Raw genomic sequence first — 25,702 nt, forward strand, 5'->3', positions numbered from 1 at the left:
AAGGCTCAACTCTCACAAAAGGCCCAAATCCCCTGAAAAGCATCAGGTATCAAAATGCAGCCAGAAAAGATGGTATTAAATAAAAAAAAAAAAAAAAAAAAGGCTCCTTTTTAATGAAGTCGAGGTGTGGACAGATTTATTAGCTTCCATTTTTCCAGGTTGCATTCTGATGTATTTCCTGCCCATATTTCTAAATTCAGCAGGTCTCTTTGTAGGATTATTTTTTAAAAATAAGTTTCAAAGAATATGATGCAGCTATAATGACTACACCTGCAATGACACACCTGTGATGATACAAACACTAAGTGTTTCTCATATTCACAACCCAATGCTCTAATAGAAAACAGACCTTCTATACCATTTGCCAAGATCCTGCCATTCTTAGAAAGAACTGATACTGGTAACCAGATATTACAGTCTTAAAAATGATAACCAATCAAGGACTACTCCTGACCAAAATGGCCATTAAATTCTGTGTAGTTGTCTATCCTTTACAGTCATAATTCCTTTTGTCAATATTATGAGATGGTTAAAACAAATACTTAAAATTACTATTGATGCCTACAATATTCCTACTTACTCAATGATTTTTATGTATACCACCATTGACTTATTATTTACTCACACATTAGTATTTACTGTGTCAGGTACTGTATCTGACTCTTGAGGAAGGAAAACTAGTAAGAATATAATCTATCCTTGGATAATTCCTATTGCAATTGTCTAGCTAGAGCTGTGAACAAATAATTAGTGCACTAAATTCCTAGTAAATCTGCCAAGATCAATGAAAAATAAGTAGAGTGAGAATTGGATCCTCCTACAGATATTAAGGAAAGGAACACACTTGAAGGGAATGTTAAAGGCTAAGGAATATTCCCAGTAAAAAAGAGAAGGATATTCCAGATTGAAAGAACAATATAAGGAAAGGCCCAGAGGCAAGTGGGTGATTGGTCCATATTGAGGACTGGGTTATACAATGAAAGGAGTAGAGATATACTGTCTAAGACGTTAGTAACTAAGCCTATTTAAATTTAAATTGACCTTAATATTAGAAAATCAGTTCTCAGTCACATTTCAAGTACTCAATAAACACAGGTGTCTAGAGTCTACCATATTGGACAGTGCAGACAGAATTATTTCCATCATTGCAGAAAGTTCTACTGGACAGCACTGCGTGTAAGAGTACAAGGTAAGCATGTGGCCAGTTCATGGGGAGTCTCAAAAATATACTAAAATGTTTAAATAGAAATGGTTTATAAACTACTGAATTGCACAAAGTCCCTTCAGAAATAGCCTTGGAAGACTCCATCCTCACAGCATTGCTATGATCTATTATACCCTCCAGCTTCTACATTTGAATAAGACTTCTCTTGAAGAAAAACATTCTGCAGCTTAAAAAAGAAAGAAAAAAGGCTGGAAACCCAGTTATGGGCAACTGGAAACCACCACAAGTTTTTAAGCAGGGACATGACACTGTGACACAGATTTGGATTTTAGAAATACTACTTCTTAAAGCAGTGTGCAAGATATGTGGGAAGAAAAGGCACTGGGCATACCAAGATCAGTAGAGGCTAATGAGATGATAAAGGACTAACTTCAGAGAAACTTCTAAAGGAATACACAAATAAGAATTTGCATCAGTAAATTTATTCCAAGTAAGAATTGTGCATTCACACCATGCATATTATTTCCCCACAAAAGCCAGTATTATCATTAAAACACTTAACACTTTAAACATACCATAAAACTCAAAGATATTTGAAAAACTTCTCAACGTATCTATTTCAAGTCCCTGAATTCTTTAATATTTGTAATCCATGCTTGTTCAATTATAATTTTAAAATATATTATAACCATATCACTCATTATAATCATTGATATGCTTATTATATATATTTAAAACATCTTTTCTGAAATTTTATGTTCTCCAAAAAATAACTTTTTAGTAACTTCAAAATATCTCTATGTACCTCTTAGCAGTACTATGGTAAAACCAAAATTGCATCTTCAAGCAGCAAGTGCCCAAGCCACACCATTCCTGATCAAAGATAGAGCTGACATCCAGGGAATTCCATGGCGGTCCAGTGGTTAGGACTCCACGCTTCCACTGCTGGGAGCCCCGGTTAGATCCCTGGTTGGGGAATTAAGATCCCGCAAGCCACGTGGAGTAGTCAAAAAAAAAAAAAACCTAAAACGACAGAGCTGACATCCAGTCTTACAAACAGCTCTCTTCCACTCCTTGTTCCTATTTTAATATGCCAACCATTACTTCACTGACATCCCAGAGTTTTCCTGCAACAGATTCATCCATAGCTTTGGGCAATAGTTCTTCCTCTTTACAGTCCCCAAAGTACTTTCCTGACACACCTTCTACCTCAGGGGAAGAGGCTAAATAAATCGAAGTCTGGGCACCTTCTAGCGGAGTTTTGAAAAAAGCCCATGTCACCAAATTGAAAAGTGGTTTGACTAACAGTGGGATGTGTATGTGCCTTCCCAGGTTGGTCCGCACCATGCCAGGGTGTAACACATTGACAGTGACATTTGTGCCTTCTAAGCGGCGGGCTAGTTCTCTGGTAAAAAGGATGTTAGCCAGTTTGCTCCGACTATAACAGAAGCTTTTATTATAGTTTTGTTCACTGTTCAAGTCTTCAAAGTTGATGTCTCCGTATTTATAAAGTTTGGAGGTAACTACCACAATCCTGCTGGGAGCTGAACTTTTAAGGAGTCCAAGGAGAAGATTGGTGAGTAGAAAGTGCCCCAGATGGTTCACTCCAAACTGCATCTCAAACCCATCTTCAGTCTTCATATACGGGCACTGGAAGATGCCTGCATTGTTGATCAAAACATCCAGTCTAGGCTCTTCCTTCAAATGGCAAAAAGAGAATGGCAGAGTTATGAACACAGGCCTTAAATGTGCCTAAAATAAAATTTTAAACAATTCCTGCAAACTACTAAAATTCCAAAAAACGTCTCTATGAGTTTTCAACAATTGAGAGAAAAGAAGACGACGACAACAATGACTTGTGTGCCTGACCTGGTGCTTTTCATGTTATCTCATCTACTCTCAACAACTCTATAAGCAAACTGAAGCACCAGAGTTAGGTGATTTGTCCAGAATCACAGGGCTCCTAAGTGGCAAACAAAAACCTGAAGTTGAAATCTGACACCAATGGCCCTATTGTTAATTAGTAAGCTAGACTGCTTTTCTAATTGGGATTTTCAAACCATAGCTAGACATTCAATGTGAGCTAGAGAGTGGAACTACAGAAGACAGGTCAGCATTGTTTATTCCCAGAGCTACTAGTATCAACGCCAGGGGCAAGTTAGGATTGTTTTATTCTGTAATTTTCTAATAATAAATGTCACCATGGGAATGGAGCAACTCCAGGTTGTTTCCTTAAAAATGGGACAAGCAATAGAGAGGGTGAGGGATGCAAATTAAGACTGGAGAGAACATGAATAAATCAACGGAACATTAAGAAAAATATTAAACAGGTAGTATAAACATATCAGAAACAAAACCATGAATCATACATACTAAGTCTCACAATAACAGCAAAGGAGACTTCACAGAGGAGGTCTGCCCAACAAATACCTTTAACCTCTATTACGACTCTAGAATTCACAGTTCTTTTTTCCCCGATATGAAATCTACCTCTTTCAAGCTTCGAGGAGCCCCCAACTTAAGAGATCTATACAGTCAGAATTTTGCACTTTGACCATATCCTCCTGCATCTTCCCAGATTAAAGTCCTAAAATTTAGACTGTCCTCAAATGGAAGTCTTTTCATTCTTTACTTCATTTAGTTGGTTTTCCCTTGTCCCTTCCTGTCTCTTTTGATGGGCAGAGAAAAAGAAATGTACAACGTGTTCTAGGTGTAAAGACACAGTGATGACCCACAAATAAATCTGAGGTCAAATTTCAAATATCACTGGCCCTTTTGCCAAATTAAGTGAAAAGAAGAATGTGTTAAATTTCACAACTGTTATCAAAGCCTACCTGTCAGTGGATTAACTATTTCTCATTCTGTGTGTCTCAGCACCTTTTGCTTTTCCAATAGTCAACTTCAAAAAGAAGGCAAAAGTTCACCCGTGGGGGAAAGAAAGGAGTGTTCTTTTCAGTAATCCTTTGGAAGAGTTTCCTGTATTAATCATTTCTGAGCCATCATTCTTTGCTGGGCTTGTGTTATTTTAAGACTGTATCATTTACTGTTTTTTAAGTTCTAGAAGATAAATGCGTAAATACCAAGAATACCAACCTGTGGGAAATTTACACTTCCTTTTTTTTTTTTTTTAATTCTGGTTATAGTCACTGAACTACTGAACTTCAGAGCCAGGAAGGAACTTAATACATACTTAGAAGCAAGGACAACTTAGTTATCTCTTTATCTCCTTAACTTTTAATTGGTTCTGTCAAGTGGCCAAAGTAGTGAGAAACCATAGGTATCAAGGAATAAGTATACCCAGTCCCATCTACATTTTTACTGAATAGGAAGATGCACTTTGGATTCTCCCAACATCTCTTGTACACTATTACTTCTTATTTCTAAACCTGATAATGAAATACTGGTCATAACGGCAAAACAAACCAAAACTCTCTGGATCTGCAACAGCTCCCCAACTGTGTATCGAGTTGCCCTAGAGAGTCACAAGGAAACTCTCAGGGTGATTTGGAGTATTTTAAATTTTCGAGGGAAACAAAATGATACTCTGCTCAACATCTCAAAAACTACCAAGCTCCAAGTGGTTCACACCTTCAACATTTTATTGTGCTATATTCCTTTTCATGATGTCCTACCTTTGCAAAGCTGAGTGTTTAGTAGTTGCTGCAATGAAATGCAAGTACAATGTTAAAAGTCAACATAGAACAGAAATGAGGGTGGCAATGGTCAGTCTGATTCCAAAGTTTGACAAGCTGGTACAGGGAACAACAGATGCACATTTCCCATTAGTATACTTATGGTTATAATAATTATAGTTATTGAAAAATGAAATAAAAATCGTTTTTTCTTTCATTTATGCTATGTGTGTTTTTGTTTCAAACAGCTACTAAGTTGTTACATAAATACTTATTAGGTTGTTTGGATCTAACTGCTTAATGAATAAGCTGTTAGATATTTGTTTGGCCTAAGGGCATCATGAAAAAAATTAGAAAGTTTGGGAACTTCTGTTCTAGACTCAGGAGACTCCTTTTCCTATAGGCTCCTTTTCTATGCCAGCTAATTTTAAACATCACTCTTCTGAATGCCCTCTTGCAAGTCACCTCTGCAGGGAACCCTTCTACCTCAATTTCAGCAGAGGACATCCATTTCAGTGGATGAACTATCTAAACAAAGAAATCCTCTACCTCACTGGCAGGCAGCAGAAGTACTATATAGGGGTTAAAAGCAAGGGCTCTAGAGAAAGATCGTGGGCAAATTACTTAGCCTACCTAGGCCTTAGTGGCCTTACGTTGTAAAATGGGGCTAACAATGCCTACCTCACAGGGTTACTGTGAAGACTGGATGACAAGGGCAGTCAAAGTCACTTTAATTTCATTAAAAGTTAAGAAAAATATATCTGAAATACTTGGAACAGCTCCTGGCACACAGGAAACTTTCAATAAGTGCTAGGTATTATATTACTTTTATTTCTGTCCCCATTTAGAGCACATGACCACTGGCATTCCAAGCTCCAAGTCTATTTGGAAGTTAGGCCAGAGTATGGTTAAGAATACTGCTCATGAGTTCACTGGTGGCAGAAAGCTAAACTTCCTACCCTAGCAGGGGGGGGGAAATTGCTCCAAGGTCCTTGTCTAGCAGCGTCCCCTATGTGCTCTCAGGCTCTTTGAGAGATGGCTTGGTGCACATTCACTTTGGACACAGGAAAAACAATCCAGGGACCTGGCGGATCTCCTCCTGAGCTGTCCTCACATGGCAAGAGGAAATGTTCAGAAACTCGCTTATTTTTCTCTTGGGCCCATTTTCTTTCTCAACATTCTTGGAAGACAGAAGACTGTCCTACCAATTTTTCCAGCCTTCAATTCCCAAGCCGCCCGAATCATTCCCAAGCTCACACCCCCTCCCTCGACTATGGGCGGTCCCCTCCCCGGCTCAGCCCCCGGGGCCTCCAGGCCCCGCCTCGCCCGCCGAAGCCCCTAGCCAGTCCCCGATCTCCGGCAGGTTCCCAGAGCCCCACACCTGGAGCACCTCCTGACAGAAGGAGCGCACGGAGCGCAGCGAGGCGAGGTCCAACTCCTTGACGACGAGCTCGCCGGCCCCGCTGGAGTCAGGCCCCAATTCGGGGCCCCCAGCCTGGCAGATCTCGCGGCGGAGCTGAACCGCCGCCTCCTCGGCGCGTGTGCGGTCCCGGCAGCCCATGATCACTCGCGCCCCCAAGCGCAGCAGCTCGGCGGCTGTGGCGCGGCCCAGGCCGCTGTTCGCACCCGTGATCAGCACTGTTTTCCCGTGCATGACGCCGGAGTCCCCGCCTCGGTGCAGCCGCTTGACGCTGGGCCCCACGAACCTCCGGGCCGCCAGCCACAGGGCCCCACCCAGTGCGGCCAGTAACGCCGCCACCGTAGCCACTGCCATGGCCGCCCGGGCCCAGGGCCCACCTGCGCCTGCGCTGGACTTCCGGGGTCGCCGCGCGCCCGGGTCTGAGCTCGCCCCCTGTACGCAAAGAACGCTGGTGGCGCGGCCTGTCGTCCCCTGACGGCGGCGTGGGGCATGCTGGGATTTGTAGTCCCCCTTCTGAGGGCACCTGATTGGTTAGTAGAGGACAGCGCTCTGTGTGGCTCCTCGGTGGAGCCGGCTCCCAGCCTGAGAGAAGGGTGAGCACGGCCCCGGGTTTTCAGGGTCCTGAGGTCCCTACCCATAGAAATCCCAGAGTGGTGGTGGCCTTCCCCGTGGAAATGCCTAATGAGTTCTTTGAATTTACAAGTCTCTTTATAGGCTGCTTTACAAATCCCACACTTCGGGGCTGGCTTAGTGTGTTTTCCGTTAAGGGCGCCTGGGACTTGTTAACCCTCAGTTCAGTTTACCTTCATCCTCTGGAGAATGGTCCCTGCCAAACGAAAGTCTGAAGAGAGGCTCTTTTTTCCCACAGCTGACGCTAAGAACTTAGCGACATGAATCAGTTAGAAATAGGAATGGACCAGTGGTTCTCAGACTTTAGCGTTGCATTGGAATCAACTGCAGGACCTGTAAAAACAGAAATTTCAGGACCCAGTTTCAAATTCATTAGAGTCCAAAATGGAACCTGAGAATGTACATTTCTAACAAGTTCCCAGGTGATTCTGAGGCAGGTGATCTGGGGACCACGGTTTGAGAATGTTAGACCATTGTGGCCTTGATCCATATATAAAAAGGCATTCTCAAATGGTCTTATTTGACAGTGGTGGAGATACACTGGGAAAAGCGTGGACTTATTGTATACATAGACTTCTGAGCAGGCTCGTTCACAAGCGTCTTCCCCATTCCCTCCCGGAGAATATTAAATGTAACAAGGAAGGGAAGGTACTTTTTACACTGTAAAATGCTTCAGAAATATCGGGTTATTGCCACAGGGATCCATCTTCAAGCTGCAAACTTCAAACTTTAGACCAAGCTACTATTTTTTTTTTTTTTTTTTTTTTTTTTTGCGGTACGCGGGCCTCTCCCCGCTGTGGCCTCTCCCGTTGCGGAGCACAGGCTCCGGACGCGCAGGCTCAGCGGCCATGGCTCACGGGCCCAACCGCTCCGCGGCATGTGGGAGCTTCCCGGACCGGGGCACGAACCCGTGTCCCCTGCATCGGCAGGCGGACTCTCAACCACTGCGCCACCAGGGAAGCCCAGACCAAGCTACTCTTAAGTCGTCATACGTTCATCTACTCACCCATCCAATACATGCCAGGCCCTATGCCCTGCGAGAGTCACGAAGAAATAGGGCACCATTTCTGCCCTCAGGGTGCTTACTGTGTGGTCCAGAGACCCCTCCTGCCCCAGCCCCCATTCTAGAATCTTCAGGACAAAAGAAGAGACACACAACTTCTGTAGTTTGAAATAAACTCCCTAGATGATTTTGATAAACTCTCCTCCACTCCCTTGTATTTGGGAAGGATATAACATGCAACAAAAAGGCATAGTACAAACAGCCAAGAGGTCGAATGCCAGAAGAAGGATTCTTATGAGTGCTGAGAATGCAGCTCAGAGGTGGGAGGAGCACTCTCACTGAGGATTAGACAAGGCACCAGGAACAGAAATCATGGCAGGGGCCTTTATTCTATCCTATCTGTAACTTGAAGCTGCCTCTTACACTCACTGAGCCGGGAGCACGTTTCCTCTCTTCCTTTCTCTCCGTCCACACCTTTCCTGTCCTGCAAAGCCCACCTCCGTTCTCTACATTTCCTGACCACTTCCAGACCATAGAGATTTCTCCTTCAGCCTTGCGTGTGACCCTCTTTTGACACTGAGGACAACCAGCCCTCTCGTGTTGGCTATTTGAGCTTGCACATTTGACTTCTTCTAAGGGATTGTTAAAGGATGGGATTATGTCTGAGTCTCTCTTGTGGCCTTTATCTTGGGGAATGCGTAGAAAACAGTAGGTACTCAGTAAGTGTCATGACTGATATATTTGGGACTGCCTTACATCAAATTAGGAAGCAGATCAAAAGATGTGTGTCAGCAGTGGCATGCTTTAACTAGAACCGGGGTGGAATATTTATATGTGGGTGGGGTAGAGATGGAGATGGGACGAGAAGGACCAAGACAGGGTGTGAGGAAGGGAAGATAGACAGCATATAGCTTTTTCTTTTCTTTTTTTTTTTTCAGCATATAGCTTTTGAAGTGAGATATAAATTTGAATCTTAGTCCTACCATTTATTACCTGCACATCCTTGGACAAGCTACTTAATCTTTTTGAATTTTAGGTTCTTCATTGATTAAAAAAAAGGAAGGTAATAATATTGATATTATGTCACGAAAGTTTGGTTTGATGAGAAAATGAGGTAACATCTGAAAATAACCAGCTTGTTGTTCCTAATGTAGTAGATTATGGTTAATAACCAATCAATGTTTTTTTTTGAAAACAAAACAAAAATCACAACAGAATGACAACAATGAAGGCTAGGATACTACACTTACTTCATGTCACATTTTGAAGTGGTAGCCAAGACTTTTTTTCCCCATATAAACATTGGACTACCTGCTGGGCCCAAAGCCAGAGACTTCAAATATGAAGCCTTGTATCAGTCCAGAGGCAATGAACTCAGGAAATAAGCTTCAAAGAACCCTTCCAGGAGGTTCTGTCTGGAGCTCATCTTAGATGAAAGTAACCTGTATGAATAACTGATTTATTTCTGAATAAGCAATGTCAAAATTGGAATACTCACGCAGGTAGAGTGGTATTTTCATTTTTGCATTGATTAAAAGGCTGTTCACAGAGGCAACAGACTAAAAAGCTCCAGTTTTCAAGAGTGTACTTAACCCTTCTCTTTCCACTTGTGAAGACCCACTATTCTATAATGATGATGGGTAATGATTCATTCTAGCTACCAACATCCATAAATGAGCAATGCTTTGTAAAACTAAGTAGGCTTCTGACATAGTCCCTTAAGCATTCAAGGATTCACATTCTAAAATTATTCTAAAGAGTCATCATTATGACTTACACCCAGAGGTAGTTGCAATGTCATCAGCAGCATTGACAGCTCCAAGAGAAGTAGCTTGAAGGTAACTTGAGAGTTCAAAATGTTTTAAAAAACTCAAGAGAAAACCTTTCCAAATGAACAAAGTTCTGAGGTCTAATCTACTGAAATACCTAATTGCCCTAGAGATCCACAAGATGTGGCTTCCGTAATACCAGACTCACTGCTTTACTTCCCCTTCCCATCCCTAATTGTTCTCTTTTTGATTAATTCCATAAGGTACATGAGCTGTGATGGTGCCAAATTTCTGTGCCCCTTCAATGTGGAACATGTGGTCATCAAAGAAGATGTGGGGCCTTATCTTCACCGAGATGGGACCTTTGGGGGCTCCAGCAAGGAAAAGAGCTTCGTCTATCTCTAGACCCAGCGGCGAAGGGTTTTCAGCACGCGGGCGCCTGAACTGGCTGCACTCCTAGCTGTAACCAGGTAGGTCCTGATAGGGCAACATAACCGTTCGTCTTTGGCATAAAACTTCTTTTGCAGTCTGCCTAAATCTTCCAGAAAGCCTTTCAAGGGACCCTGTAAAAGGAACATATGTCACAGCTGTCATCCAGTGAGCCAAAGGAAGTGAACGCTAAAAAAGCAGATGTTTATAAGAACTTATAATACTGCATGAAACATGCAGTATAGACCAGTGATACAATGCTGAAACTCCTTGCATTTATGTGATTATATTTCCTTGTATGGAACCATCCTTGCATTCCTAGAGTAAAACATAGGATGGCCATATAATTTATCATCTAAACACAGATATTTTAAGAGTGAAAGAAGCTTCTATAAAAAGTTGAACCAGGGCAACAGACGTAAACTATCCATGGCAAAATGGGATACTCTGAAAGTTCAGTTAATCAGCAAAAGCACTACTCTTTTGATTTACTTTTTGTGAATTGCACATTTCAACGTTATAAAGTGTACTTTTTTATCTTGTTCAATTCCTTCTTGGCTTGAATCCAGTCTTCTCTATATTTACAGTTACTTTATATGTCATCACACTTCTATCTTCAACCTTTCTGAACACTTACTTTTAGCTGTACCTCTAGTACAGAACATAGAATTGGATTTTGCTAAGTGATACAATCTGAAAGTCTTAATTTTTAAAACAAAAGCTGAGTTTTAGGCCATTTCTATTTATCGATATCACAAATATATGTGATAATGGTTCTGTATTACAATTTGTATTTCATTTTTCACGTTTAAAGATTTCAAAAGATTGTTCACTATCTTTTTTATTTGAACTTGTGTGTATGTGTGTTTCTTCTAACATTTAGGAAGGTTTGTATTATTTCCTTCTATTGGTTACCTTTATAACTTTTTATAGTACCCTCAGACCTCTATTTTTTTAAATCCAGGATCTATTATTTTTTATAATGAAAAATAATGAAATTAGGGTACTTCTTCACCTTTCTCTTATCCTCTATTTTTCTTCAATCATTTGATTTTAACTGTTTCATCTTTCTCAGTGTTTGCATTTGAATTATTAAAGATTCTTATATTTCTGTCTCTCAGCTTTACATTTTATCCTTTGATCAGCTATTGTAACTGAAGATATCAGTACACCTACTCTTCCTTATAACTTTTTCCTCCATATTTTTCCAGTTTTTAATAGTTAAATAATTTCTACATTGTTAGGGCATATAATATGTGCTTTCTCTTCTGTCACTCTAATCCCTGCAGTTGTTTTAGTTTTAGATCTATGGTTAAATATATTCTATGCCCATTTGTGCCTTTGTGTGTTTGTAGTCACCTACATATTGGCCAAAATGTGTCCTCTTGTATTAGTTTTCTCAAGAATATCTTATGGAAATAATAATCCCTGAGAATATACTATGTTCTTAACTGTTGATCTGTTTCCTTTTTACTTGAATGAGCTTTTGACTGGATATAGAATCTGTGATTTATATTTCCTCTCCACATGATCTTATAAGTAGGGCTCCACTGTGTTTTGCTACTGAGTGCTGCTGTGGAGAAGACTCGGGACAGCTTGATTTTCTTTTCCCCACTTGTGTGCCCAAAGAATTATTTCTTTATTTTTGAAGTCAAATAATATTACTAGGGCATGTCTCAGTGATGATCATTCTCTTCTATTTCCCTATAGTATAATGTGGCCTTTAGTTTTTAACCTTTAATAGTTTAATGCATCCATTAAAATATTCTGATAATTCAGGATGTTTTCTTGACTTATATTTTGATATGTTTGCATCTTTATATTTACCACACACAACCCTATCCTCCTACCCCCATAACATAATTTCAGTGTTTTCTTCAGGTATTCTAATTTTGCATATGTTGGATTTTCTTTACCTAGGACCTATTTTTGTCTTTTTTCTCTCTAAAATATTATTTTTCTATTTGCTTATTTCCAGAGTTCTACCGTTTAACATTTTATTATCTCTTCCCTGATTTGGGGGATTTCCACTTTATGACTCAACTTTCTTTTAAGTAAATGTTTAGTCGCAGTTTTTACCTATACTTTGGCAACTGTTTCTAGTGAGAGTTCTTCATCTGTTATTAGATTTTGCTCTTCTGTGTCTGCCTTTTTCTCATAGTATCTTTGCATATGTTCTGTACTAGTTCTCTTTTTATTACTTATCTCTGAAGTAGATTAGTTTTCCTTGGAAAAATTAGAGGGATTCTGGGGAAAGGTCATGGATAGTATTTTTTTTTTTAACATCTTTATTGGGGTATAATTGCTTTACAATGGTGTGTTAGTTTCTGCTTTATAACAAAGTGAATCAGTCATACATAAACATATGTTCCCATATGTCTTCCCTGTTGCATCTCCCTCCCTCCCACCCTCCCTATCCCACCCCTCCAGGCTGTCACAAAGCACCGAGCCAATATCCCTGTGCCATGCGGCTGCTTCCCACTAGCTATCTACCTTACTACGTTTGTTAGTGTGTATATGCCCATGACTCTCTCTCGCCCTGTCACAGCTCACCCTTCCCCCTCCCCATAACCTCAAGTCCGTTCTCTAGGAGGTCTGCGTCTTTATTCCTGCTTTACCCCTAGGTTCTTCATGACATTTTTTTTCTTAAATTTCATATATATGTGTTAGCATACGGTATTTGTCTTTTTCTTTCTGACTTACTTCACTCTGTATGACAGACTCTAGGTCTATCCACCTCATTACAAATAGCTCAATTTCATTTCTTTTTATGGCTGAGTAATATTCCATTGTATATATGTGCCACATCTTCTTTATCCATTCATCCGATGACGGGCACTTAGGTTGTTTCCATCTCCGGGCTATTGTAAATAGAGCTGCAATGAACATTTTGGTACATGACTCTTTTTGAATTTTGGTTTTCTCAGGGTATATGCCCAGTAGTGGGATTGCTGGGTCATATGGTAGTTCTATTTGTAGTTTTTTAAGGAACCTCCATACTGTTCTCCATAGTGGCTGAACCAATTCACATTCCCACCAGCAGTGCAAGAGTGTTCCCTTTTCTCCACACCCTCTCCAGCATTTATTGTTTCTAGATTTTTTGATGATGGCCATTCTGGCTGGTGTGAGATGATATCTCATTGTAGTTTTGATTTGCATTTCTCTAATGATTAATGATGTTGAGCATTCTTTCATGTGTTTGTTGGCAGTCTGTATATCTTCTTTGGAGAAATGTCTATTTAGGTCTTCTGCCCATTTTTGGATTGGGTTGTTTGTTTTCTTGTTATTGAGCTGCATGAGCTGCTTGTAAATTTTGGAGATTAATCCTTTGTCGGTTGCTTCATTTGCAAATATTTTCTCCCATTCTGAGGGTTGTCTTTTGGTCCTGTTTATGGTTTCCTTTGCTGTGCAAAAGCTTTGAAGTTTCATTAGGTCCCATTTGTTTATTTTTGTTTTTATTTCCATTACTCTAGGAGGTGGGTCAGAAAGGATCTTGCTGTGATTTATGTCATAGAGTGTTCTGCCTATGTTTTCCTCTAAGAGTTTGATAGTTTCTGGCCTTACATTTAGGTCTTTAATCCATTTTGAGCTTATTTTTGTGTATGGTGTTAGGGAGTGATCTAATCTCATACTTTTACATGTAGCTGTCCAGTTTTCCCAGCACCACTTATTGAAGAGGCTGTCCTTTCTCCATTGTACATTACTGCCACCTTTATCAAAGATAAGGTGTCCATATGTGCATGGGTTTATCTCTGGGCTTTCTATCCTGGTTCCATTGATCTATCTTTCTGTTTTTGTGCCAGTACCATACCGTCTTGATAACTGTAGCTTTGTAGTATAGTCTGAAGTCAGGGAGCCTGGTTCCTCCAGTTCCTTCTTTCGTTCTCAAGATTGCTTTGGCTATTCGGGGTCTTTTGTGTTTCCATACAAATTGCGAAATTTTTTGTTCTAGTTCTGTGAAAAATGCCAGTGGTAGTTTGATAGGGATTGCATTGAATCTATAGATTGCTTTGGGTAGTAGAGTCATTTTCACAATGTTGATTCTTCCAATCCAAGAACATGGTATATCTCTCCATCTATTTGTATCATCTTTAATTTCTTTCATCAGTGTCTTATAATTTTCTGCATACAGGTCTTTTGTCTCCTTAGGTAGGTTTATTCCTAGATATTTTATTCTTTTTGTTGCAATGGTAAATGGGAGTGTTTTCTTGATTTCACTTTCAGATTTTTCATCATTAGTATATAGGAATGCCAGAGATTTCTGTGCATTAATTTTGTATCCTGCCACTTTACCAAATTCATTGATTAGCTCTAGTAGTTTTCTGGTAGCATCTTTAGGGTTCTCTATGTATAGGATCATGTCATCTGCAAACAGTGACAGCTTTACTTCTTCTTTTCCGATTTGGATTCCTTTTATTTCCTTTTCTTCTCTGATTGCTGTGGCTAAAACTTCCAAAACAATGTTGAATAATAGTGGTGAGAGTGGGCAACCTTGTCTTGTTCCTGATCTTAGTGGAAATGCTTTCAGTTTTTCACCATTGAGGATGATGTTTGCTGTGGGCTTGTCATATATGGCCTTTATTATGTTGAGGAAAGTTCCCTCTATGCCTACTTTCTGCAGGGTTTTTATCATAAATGGGTGTTGAATTTTGTCAAAAGCTTTCTCTGCATCTATTGAGATGATCATATGGTTTTTCTCCTTCAATTTGTTAATATGGTTTATCACATTGATAGATTTGCGTATATTGAAGAATCCTTGCATTCCTGGAATAAACCCCACTTGATCATGGTGTATGATCCTTTTAATGTGCTGTTGGATTCTGTTTGCTAGTATTTTGTTGAGGATTTTTGCATCTATGTTCATCGGTGATATTGGCCTGTAGTTTTCTTTCTTTGTGACATCCTTGTCTGGTTTTGGTATCAAGGTGATGGTGGCCTCGTAGAAGGAGTTTGGGAGTGGTCCTCCCTCTGCTATATTTTGGAAGAGTTTGAGAAGGATAGGTGTTAGCTCTTCTCTAAATGTTTGATAGAATTCGCCTGTGAAGCCATCTGGTCCTGGGCTTTTCTTTGTTGGAAGGTTTTTAATCACAGTTTCAATTTCAGTGCTTGTGATTGGTCTGTTCATATTTTCTATTTCTTCCTGATTCAGTCTTGGCAGGTTGTGCATTTCTAAGAATTTGTCCATTTCTTCCAGATTGTCCATTTTATTGGCATAGAGTTGCTTGTAGTAATCTCTCATGATCTCTTTTATTTCTGCAGTGTCAGTTGTTACCTCTCCTTTTTCATTTCTAATTCTATTGATTTGAGTCTTCTCCCTTTTTTTCTTGATGAGTCTGGCTAGTGGTTTATCTATTTTGTTTATCTTCTCAAAGAACCAGCTTTTAGTTTTATTGATCTTTGCTATTGTTTCCTTCATTTCTTTTTCATTTATTTCTGATCTGATTTTTATGATTTCTTTCTTTCTGCTAGCTTTGGGGTTTTTTTGTTCTTCTTTCTCTAATTGCTTGAGGTGCAAGGTTAGGTTGTTTATTCGAGATGTTTCCTGCTTCTTAAGGTGGGCTTGTATTGCTATAAACTTCCCCCTTAGAACTGCTTTTGCTGCATCCCACAGGTTTTGGGTCGTTGTGTCTCCATTGTCATTTGTTTCTAGGTATTTTTTGATTTCCTCTTTGATTTCTTCAGTGATATCTTCATTATTAAGTAGTGTATTGTTTAGCCTCCATGTGTTTGTATTTTTTACAGATCTTTTCCTGTAATTGATATCTAGTCTCATGGCGTTGTGGTCAGAAAAGATACTTGATACAATTTCAATTTTCTTAAATTTACCAAGGCTTGATTTGTGACCTAAGATATGATCTATTCTGGAGAATGTTCCATGAGCACTTGAGAAAAATGTGTATTCTGTTGTTTTTGGATGGAATGTCCTATAAATATCAATTAAGTCCATCTTGTTTAATGTATCATTTAAAGCTTGTGTTTCCTTATTTATTTTCATTTTGGATGATCTGTCCATGGGTGAAAGTGGGGTGTTTAAGTCCCCTACTATGAATGTGTTACTGTCGATTTCCCCTTTTATGGCTGTTAGTATTTGCCTTATGTATTGAGGTGCTCCTATGTTGGGTGCATAAATATTTACAATTGTTATATCTTCTTCTTGGATCGATTGCTTGATCATTATGTAGTGTCCTTCTTTGTCTCTTTTAATAGTCCTTATTTTAAAGTCTATTTTGTCTGATATGAGAATTGCTACTCCAGCTTTCTTTTGGCTTCCATTTGCATGGAATATCTTTTTCCATCCCCTTACTTTCAGTCTGTATGTGTCTCTAGGTCTGAAGTGGGTCTCTTGTAGACAGCATATATAAGGGTCTTGTTTTTGTATCCATTCAGCTAACCTGTGTCTTTTGGTGGGAGCATTTAGTCCATTTACATTTAAGGTAATTATCGATATGTATGTTCCTATTCCCATTTTCTAAATTGTTTTGGGTTCGTTATTATAGGTCTTTTCCTTCTCTTGTGTTTCTTGCCTAGAAAAGATCCTTTAGCATTTGTTGTAAAGCTGGTTTGGTGGTGCTGAACTCTCTCAGCTTTTGCTTGTCTGTAAAGGTTTTAATTTCTCCATCAAATCTGAATGAGATCCTTGCTGGGTAGAGTAGTCTTGGCTGCATGTTTTTCTCCTTCATCACTTTCAGTATGTCCTGCCACTCCCTTCTGGCTTGTAGGGTTTCTGCTGAGAGATCAGCTGTTAACCTTATGGGGATTCCCTTATGTGTTATTTGTTGTTTTTCCCTTGCTGCTTTTATTATGCTTTCTTTGTATTTAATTTTTGACAGTTTGATTAATATGTGTCTTGGCGTATTTCTCCTTGTATTTATCCTGTATGGGACTCTCTGTGCTTCCTGGACTTGATTAACTATTTCCTTTCCCATGTTAGGGAAGTTTTCAACTATAATCTCTTCAAATATTTTCTCAGTCCCTTTCTTTTTCTCTTCTTCTTCTGGAACCCCTATAATTCGAATGTTGGTGCGTTTAATGTTGTCCCAGAGGTCTCTGAGACTGTCCTCAGTTCTTTTCATTCTTTTTTCTTTATTCTGCTCTGCAGTAGTTATTTCCACTATTTTATCTTCCAGGTCACTTATCCGTTCTTCTGCCTCAGTTATTCTGCTATTGATCCCATCTAGAGTACTTTTAATTTCATTTATTGTGTTGTTCATTGTTGCTTGTTTCATCTTTAGTTCTTCTAGGTCCTTGTTAACTGATTCTTGCATTATGTCCAATCTATTGTCCATTCTATCTCCAAGATTTCGGATCAACCTTACTATCATTATTCTGAATTCTCTTTCAGGTAGACTGCCTATTTCCTCTTCATTTGTTAGGTCTGGTGCATTTTTATCTTGCTCCTTTATCTGCTGTGTGTTTTTCTGTCTTCTCATTTTGCTTATCTTACTGTGTTTGGGGTCTCCTTTTTGCAGGCTGCAGGTTCGTAGTTCCTCCTGTTTTTGATGTCTGTCTCCAGTGGCTAAGGTTGGTTCAGTGGGTTGTGTAGGCTTCCTGGTGGAGGGGACTAGTGCCTGTGTTGTGGTGGATGAGGCTGGATCTTGTCTCTCTAGTGGGCAGGTTCACGTCTGGTGGTGTGTTTGGGGGTGTCTGTGGCCTTATTATGATTTTAGGCAGCCTCTCTGCTAATGGGTGGGGTTGTGTTCCTGTTTTGCTAGTTGTTTGGCATAGGTTTTCCAGCACTGTGGCTTGCTGGTCGTTGAGTGAAGCTGGGTGCTGATGTTAAGATGGAGGTCTCTGGGAGATTTTCGCCATTTGATATTATGTGGAGCTGGGAGGTCTCTTGTTGATCAGTGTCCTGAAGTTGGCTCTCCTACCTCAGAGGCAGAGCCCTGCCTCCTGGCTGGAGCACCAAAAGCTTTTCATCCACACGGCTCAGGATAAAAGGGAGAAAAAGTAGAGGGAATTAGTAGAAGTATGAGGAAAGAAAGAAGGAAAGGAGGGTAGGAAGGAAGGAAGAAAGAAAGAAAGAAGCAAAGAAGGAAAGAAGGCAAGAAGGAAAGAAAGGAGGGAGGGAGGAAGAGAGGAAGGAAGGAAGGAGGGAAAGAAGGAAAAAAGACAGAAAGAAAGAAGATACAGTAAAAATAAAATAAAGTATAATAAAGTTATTGAATTAAAAAATTCTTATTTAGAAAAAAAGAAAAAGGGACGGAAAGAACCTTAGGACAAATGTTGGAAGCAAAGCTATACAGACAAAATCTTACACAGAAGCGTACACATACACCCTCACTAAAAGAGGTAAATGGGGAAAAATCCTAAATCTTGCTGTCAGAGACCACCTCCTCAATTTGGGATGATTCGTTGTCTAAAGGAGGGAAGGAAGGACGGAAAGAAAGAAAGAACGAAGGTAAAGTATAATATTGTTATTAAAATTAATTATTAAGAAAAAAAAATTAAAAAAAAACATGGACGGATAGAACCCTAGGACAAATGGTGGAAGCAAGACTATACAGACAAGATCTCACACAGAAGCATACACATACACATTCACAAAAAGAGGAAAGGGGAAAAAATCATAGATCTTGCTCCTAAAGTCCACTTCCTTAATTTGGGATGATTGGTTGTCTATTCAGGTATTCCATAGATGCAGGGTATATCAAGTTGATTGTGGAGCTTTAATCCGCTGCTTCTGAGGCTGCTGGGAGAGATTTCCCTTTCTCTTCTTTGTTCTCACAGCTCCCAGGGCTAAGCTTTGGATTTGGCCCTGCCACTGCGTGTAGATCGCTGGAGGGCGTCTGTTTTTTGCTCAGACAGGATGGGGTTAAAAGAGCCGCTGATTGGGGGCTCTGGCGCACTCAGGCTGGCGGGGACGGAGGGGCACAGAGTGCGGGGCGGGCCTGCGGTGGCAAAGGCCGGCGTGACTTTGCACCAGCCTGAGGCGCGCTGTGCGCTGTCCCGGGGAAGTTGTCCCTGGATCCCGGGAACCTGGCAGTGGCGGGCTGCACAGGCTCCGCGGAAGAGGGGTGTGGAGAGTGACCTGTGCTCGAACACAGGCCCCTCGGTGGCGGCAGCAGCAGCCTTAACGTCTCCCGTCCGCCTCTGGATTCCGCGCTTTCAGCCGCGGCTCGCGCCCGTCTCTGGGGTCCGCGCTTTTAGCCGCGGCTCGCGCCCGTCTCTGGATTCCGCGCTTTCAGCCGCGGCTCGCGCCCGCATGGATAGTATTTTAATATTGATTTGTTTTCACAATTCAGAAGCTCCCTTCTTCTCTGCTGTCATGGAAACCATTTTCCACAAACATGGCTTATCTATGTGATCATTTGTTTAATGTTGCTTTGTCTAAGGCTGCACATATTAGAAAAAAACAAATAAAAAGTCACATAGGTAAAAAAACTATAACATATTATTGTTATTACTTTTTTGGCCACAGAAACAAAGTGGGGGGCAGTGACTGTTGGCAGAAGCCGCCCTGCTCACAGTTTGATTTTGAAACACAGAGGAACACGGCTCTCCCTGATGCTTTTGAGTAATTTTCAAAGAGAATAAATAGGGCCTGGTCAGTTTATATCACCATGTTCAAACCAGGTACCCATATCATTCTTTCTTTCTTCTATTTTGGGGTATGTTTAACAGTTTATATATTTGTACAGTAGTGTAAGTATGTAATTTATCAAGAAAAAATATAGAAACATGAAGGAAAGTTACTTGAAAATACCTTTTTGAGGAGTTCTATGATTTAGAACATTTGGATTGCCTTGGATGTAGAAAGCTGGAAAGACTGTTACTCCTATCCTAACAACAAGAAAAAGCCAGATAATCTGAAACATCATAATTTTTCTTGAGCCCATGAAAGAGCTGAGGTAGCAGGGCAACCGACTAACATGAAACCTAAGGGAAAAAATTATGGAAAAATCTTCAAGGACAGATGGAATTCAATAACTGGCACATCTTTGGCAGAGCACTAAAGGAAGATATACCAGACGCCATAGAAGCAGGTATGAAAAATTCAGGTAATTTTTAAAAACAAATTGGAAAAGGACAAGTATGGGCTAATGAGAGAACATAGAAACCCTGGAAGCCACAGACACAAGAAATGCACACTGTTTTACAGGATTTTTTTTTTTCCTATGGATTTCACTAGTTTCTTATGAGAAGGACTGCAGACAGGGTGGAAAATGAAAGAATAGAGTCCTTGGTGATGCAGACGTGGAGGAGAGGAGCAGCTGCCACTGTGAGAAAAGACTAAAGATCTACCTTGTCCCATACTTCCTAGGGGACAAAAGTATTAAACTGTTGGAAGAACGGCTTCAAACACTGTTACCCCCAGGGAACAGGTAAAGATCTACTGCTATGGGGGAAGGGGAAGGAAAAATCCTCCACCCTTGGGAGAGGGGCAGGAGACCCAGACCATTAGATATCACCCCTATCACTGGGAGAAAGGTGAGATCAATGATATAACTTCATCCCTAAGACCTAGGGGGGTACACACTTAGATTTAGACTAACCTGGGACAACAGAGAATGTCCCTTCCTCTCACATCACCACCTGAGCTGGCAGAGTCAAACAATAACAGTTGGGAGAATGGTAACAATGTGGACGCCACCCATGAGGCATGGACACAAAGAGAAAGCCTACAGCTGAAAATGGAGAAGGAACGTTATGAAAAACCCTCCAGTAACCTACCAGAGGAATTTGAAGCCTGTGATGAAATGAAGGTAACAACAGCAGCAACAAAATGCTTACCTAGTCGAATGCCTGATTTGGTGATTCAGTCAATCACACTAATTGCTAGCAGAAGAGGAGCCATGCCTATTAGCAGGCAAAAATACTATTTACCAGAGCCTATACTGTCTACAAACTATGATTAGAAATTAATCAAAGATTTATGAGACTACAATAAAAATAAATTAAAAGAGCAACTAACTTTCAAGAGAAAGTAATTAACAGAAGACGCAGTGATGACCTAAATGTCATAAATGTAAGAGAGGAAATTGAAAATAACTCTGATTAATATCTTAACAACTGTATTAAAAGGTGGATGACATATATGAGTAGACTAGTAATTTCAACAAAGAGACGGAAGAGATAAGGGTTGAATGGAAATGTTAGAAATAAAAATTGTGGTACAGAAATGAAGAATGCTTCTAATGGGCTCATTAATAGAGCCAACATAGCTAAGAAAAGAATCAGTGAACTTGAAGATAGGTCAGTAGAAATTACTCAAGCTGAAAATAAAGGGAAAAAAATAGTGGGGAAAAAAAGAACAGGGCATTAAAATACTGTGGAATACATATACACACACCATATTCAAACTGCTGAAACACAAAGAAATATAGAAAATCTTGAAGGCAGCCGGAGAAAAGTAGACACATTACTTACAAAGGACCAAAGATAAGAATCTCAAACAATTTGTTTTCAGAATTTATGTAAGTCAGAAGACAATGAATGGGTATCTGTAGAGTGCTCAAATAAAAATAGGGTAAATGCAGAAAGCTATAGCCAGTCAAAATAAAATATTTTTCAAAAAAGAAGGAGAGTAAAGAGTTTTTCAGGAAAAAAAAAAAAAAACTAAGAGCCTTCGGTAACAGCACATCAGTTCTATATGAAATGTAAAAAGATGGTCTTCTGGCACAAGGAATAAGATACCAGGGAGAAACCTAGATCTACACAAAGAAATGAAGATTCTTGGAAATGGTTAAAATGAAGATGAATGCAAAAGACATATTTTTGTCTTTTCCTTATTCACTTTAAAGATAACTGACTACCCAAATAAACAATAGTAGCAAGGTATTATGAGTTTATAGTATAGGTGAAAGTAAAACGTGTGCCAATATCACAAAACATGGGAGGGAGGAATTGAGAGTATACTGTTGTAAGGTTCTTACACTGTACATGATGTGGCATAATACTGTTTGAAAGTAGACTGTGATTAATTGATGTTGTATATTGTAAATCCTATGGTAACCACTGTAAAATCTAAAATGAGTAATAAATCAATAGTGGTGATAAAATGGAATCCTAAAAGCATACACTCTACACAATAAATTCAAAAGCAAAAATAATAAAAGGAAACTAAAGTTAATTAAAGATGAAACAAATAGAAAAAGAAGATGGTAGATTTTGATCCAAACAAAGTAATAATCACATTAAATATAAATGATCTATACTATGTATAAAATAGACAACTGATGGGAACATACTGGATAGCACAGGGAACTCTACTTAATGCACTGTAGTGTCCTAAATGGAGGGGATATATGTATGTATGGCTGATCCATTTTGCTGTGCAGTAGAAGGTAACACAACATTGTAAAGCAACTATACTCCAATAAAAATTAATTAAAAGAGTAAACCAATTGTAAAGAAAGAATTTGATTGTAATAAAACTTAGTCAACTTGCAAATAAATAAATAGATAAGATCTAAAAACAGCAATTAAAACACAGGGATTGTCAGATTGTACAGAAAAACAACAGAAACTATGTAATATCTACAAGAAAACCAATTTAAATATGGAGATATTTTATATGTAAAAACATAAATAGTTAAAAGTAAAAACATAGAAAAGTTGTACCATACAAACATCAGTCCAAAAAAGAAAAAAAGCTAGAATGGCTGTATGAATATCAGAGAGAGGGGCATTGCATAATGAAAAGTGATTAATTTGCCAAGAAGATATAATAATCTTAAATATTTGGGTACCAAACAACAGAAATTAGAAATATATGAAGCAAAAATAATATAATTGAAAGGAGTAACAGATTAATCCTCAATTATACTTGAAGTCTTCAATGCTGCCTCCTCAATAGTGGATAGAAGAAATAGAAAGAAAATCACTGACAATATTAAACACCTGGGCAATATAACCTGAATAATACACTATTAACTTACCTAATCTAATTGATATTTATTGAATATTCAACCCCAAAACAGCAGGATAAACATTCTTTTCAAGTAGACAAGAAACATTTACCAAGAAAGACCATTTATTCTGGGTATAAAATAATCCTCAACAAATTTCAAGAGTTGAAATCGTAGAAAACATATTATCTGACTACAACAGAATTCTACTTGGAATTAATAACAGAAAGGTATCTGGAAAAATTCCAAATTTAATTTCACAAATAACCCATTTATAAATAACTCAAAGATAAAGTTACGGGGAATTAAAAAGTACTTTGAATTGAATAAAAATTACAAACCACCTATCTAAATTTGTAGGATGCAACTATAGTAGCATTTAGAGGAAATTTTACAGTATTAAATGTTTATTATAGAAAAGCAGCCTCAAATCACCTTTAAAAACTTAGGAAGAGCTGGTTATTAAAAAGATAAATAAAATTGTTAAAGCCTAGCATGATTGACCACAAGGGGGGAAGAAAAGAGAGAAGGCAAATATTACTAATATCAGGAATGAAAAGGGCTACATCACTAAAGTTCCTAAAAATAGTAAAATCATAATAGTAAAATATGAGAGAATATTTATGCTCGTTAATTCAGTGACTTAACTGAAATGGACAGATTCCTTGAAAGACACAAACTCATAAACTGCCAGAAGAGGAAAGAGAAGAAAGCGATAATCTGCACAGTAGTTCTGTATCTATCAAAAATAATTGAACTCTTGGTTAAAAGCATTCTAAATAGAAAAGTCCAAGCCCAGATGGCTTCTCTGGAGAATTCTACCATATATTTACAGAAGAAATAATACCAATACAAAGTCTTCCAGAAAATAGACAGGGAGAAAATACTACCCACCTCATTTTATAAGGTCAGCATTACTCTATAAGATATTACAAGAAAAGAACACTCAAGAACATAATGGCAAAAAAAATTTTTTAACTAAATTTTAACAGATTGGATCCAGCAATATATAAAAAGGATAATACAACATAACCAAGTTGAATTTATACCAGCAATGCAATTCATCAATATAATTTATATTTCAACAGACTAGAGAAGCCACATGTTTTTCTCAATAGATACAGGAAAGACATATGACAAAATTCAACATGGATTTATTATAAAACTCTAAAACAAAACAGGAATAGAAGGTAACTCCCTTAACCTGACAAAGGGCATCTTGCAAAAAACCTGTAGATAACTTGCAGAAAACCTGTAGATAATATATTTAAGAGTCAAAGACTGAATGATCTCCCTCTAAGATCAGGGAATAAGGCAAGGAAGTCCACTCTCATAATGCTTATTGAACATTGTACTGAATGTACTAGCAAGGGTAATAAAGCAAGAAAGATAAAGGACATACAGAATGGAAACAAGTTTTTTTTTTTTTTTTTTTTTTTTGTGGTACACGGGCCTCTCACTGTTGTGGCCTCTACCGTTGTGGAGCACAGGCTCCGGATGCGCAGGCTCAGCGGCCATGGCTCATGTGACCAGCCGCTCCGCGGCATGTGGGATCTTCCTGGACCGGGGCACGAACCCACGTCCCCTGCATCGGCAGTCGGACTCAACCACTGCGCCACCAGGGAAGCCCTGGAAACATGTTTTTATTCACAGTCCACACTGTCTATGTAGAAAATCTTAAATAATCTACACAAATTTTATTATGACTAACAAGTGATTTTAACAAAGTTGCAGGATACAAAGTCAAAATACAAAAATAAATTGTGGTTCTGTGTATTTGCAATAAACAAATTAGAAATTAAAAAATTTAAAGCATCATTTATAATAGCATCAAAAGTTATTAAATACTTAGGTATGAATCTAATAAACTTTGTATGATAGCTATATGCTGAAACCTACAAAACACTGATGAAAGAAATTAAATATGACCTAAATAAATGGAGAGATATATTATGTCCATAGGCTGAAAAACTTGATATTGTTAAAATATCTATTCTCCCAAGATTAAGCTATAAATTCAACATAATCACAATAAAAATTTCAGCAGGATTTTTTTCTAGAAATGGACAAGCTAATTTTTAAATTTATATGCAAATGCAAAGGAATCAGAATGTCAAAAGAATTTTGAAAAATAACAAATTTGGAGGACTCCTGCCACCAGATCTCAAGTCTGACTATAAAACTATGATAATCAAGACAGTGTGATATTGGCAAAAGGACAGATACCTATATTAAAGGAAAAGAAATCCAGTCTTTTCCACAAATAGTGCTGAAACAAGATATATCCATAAGTAGTAAAAATGAACCTTAATACTTTGCACAAATGCATCAACTCAAACAGGTAATAATTCTGAAAAAAAACCATAAAATTGTAAAAACTTCTGTTCAGAAACATAGGAGGAAATTTTTGCCTTGGGTTAGCAAAGATTTCTTAGATATGATATAACAAGCACAATTCATGAAAGAACAAATAGATAAATTGAATTTCATTAAAATTATAAGTTTCTGCTCATTGAAGGACACTGAAAAATATTAAAAGAGTGAAAAGACAAGGACAGACTGAGAGAAAATATTTGCAAAACAAATATATGATAAAGGACTTGTATCTAGAATTGTAATACAAAGAATTTTCAAATCTCAATAATGAAATAAAAAACAACCCAATTCACATGAGCAAGAGATCTGAACAGATATTTTTGCCAAAGAATAAATATGATGGCAAATAAGCACTTGATAAAATGTTCAATATCATGTATCATTAGGGTAATGCAAATTAAAGCCACAATGAGATACAACTATGTAA

General features: G+C 38.6%; 2 protein-coding genes across 3 annotated transcripts in view; both read right to left on the reverse strand.

Annotated features, from left to right (window-relative positions):
* Positions 1 to 1,631: 1,631 nt before the first annotated feature.
* Positions 1,632 to 6,590, reverse strand: LOC309969844 (retinol dehydrogenase 14). Of its 2 annotated transcripts, none has more exons than XM_082851839.1 (2): positions 6,188 to 6,590; positions 1,632 to 2,863 (listed from the first exon to the last, which is right to left on the reverse strand). In XM_082851839.1, the coding sequence occupies exons 1-2, from the start codon at positions 6,569 to 6,571 to the stop codon at positions 2,246 to 2,248; spliced, it is 1,002 nt and encodes a 333-aa protein (XP_082707965.1). In that variant the 5' UTR covers positions 6,572 to 6,590; the 3' UTR covers positions 1,632 to 2,245. The 2 variants fall into 2 exon arrangements, with proteins under 2 accessions (XP_082707965.1, XP_082707964.1); XM_082851838.1 differs by having other exon boundaries at positions 6,179 to 6,590.
* Positions 6,591 to 9,850: 3,260 nt separating this feature from the next.
* Positions 9,851 to 25,702, reverse strand: part of LOC309969584 (cytosolic 5'-nucleotidase 1B-like) — a gene marked incomplete at both ends in the record, with an annotated part of 28,435 nt that continues 12,583 nt past the window's right edge. Inside the window, 2 exon segments of the mRNA XM_082851426.1 lie at positions 9,851 to 10,026; positions 10,029 to 10,182. Of these exon segments, the coding sequence (XP_082707552.1) occupies positions 9,851 to 10,026; positions 10,029 to 10,182 (330 nt within the window).

This window comes from Leucopleurus acutus (assembly GCF_964270905.1).
Source record: "Leucopleurus acutus genome assembly, chromosome: 12".
In the NCBI taxonomy this organism is placed as follows: domain Eukaryota; kingdom Metazoa; phylum Chordata; class Mammalia; order Artiodactyla; family Delphinidae; genus Leucopleurus; species Leucopleurus acutus.

What these genes read in the sequence shown, in the direction of transcription:
- LOC309969844 (XM_082851838.1), bottom strand. Translation starts at nt 6,571, where the DNA reads ATGGCAGTGGCTACGGTGGCGGCGTTACTGGCCGCACTGGGTGGGGCC. An exon ending in TCTGTCAGGAGGTGCTCCAG is followed by an intron (nt 2,864 to 6,178) that starts GTGTGGGGCTCT and finishes TGCCATTTGAAG; the next exon opens with GAAGAGCCTAGACTGGATGT.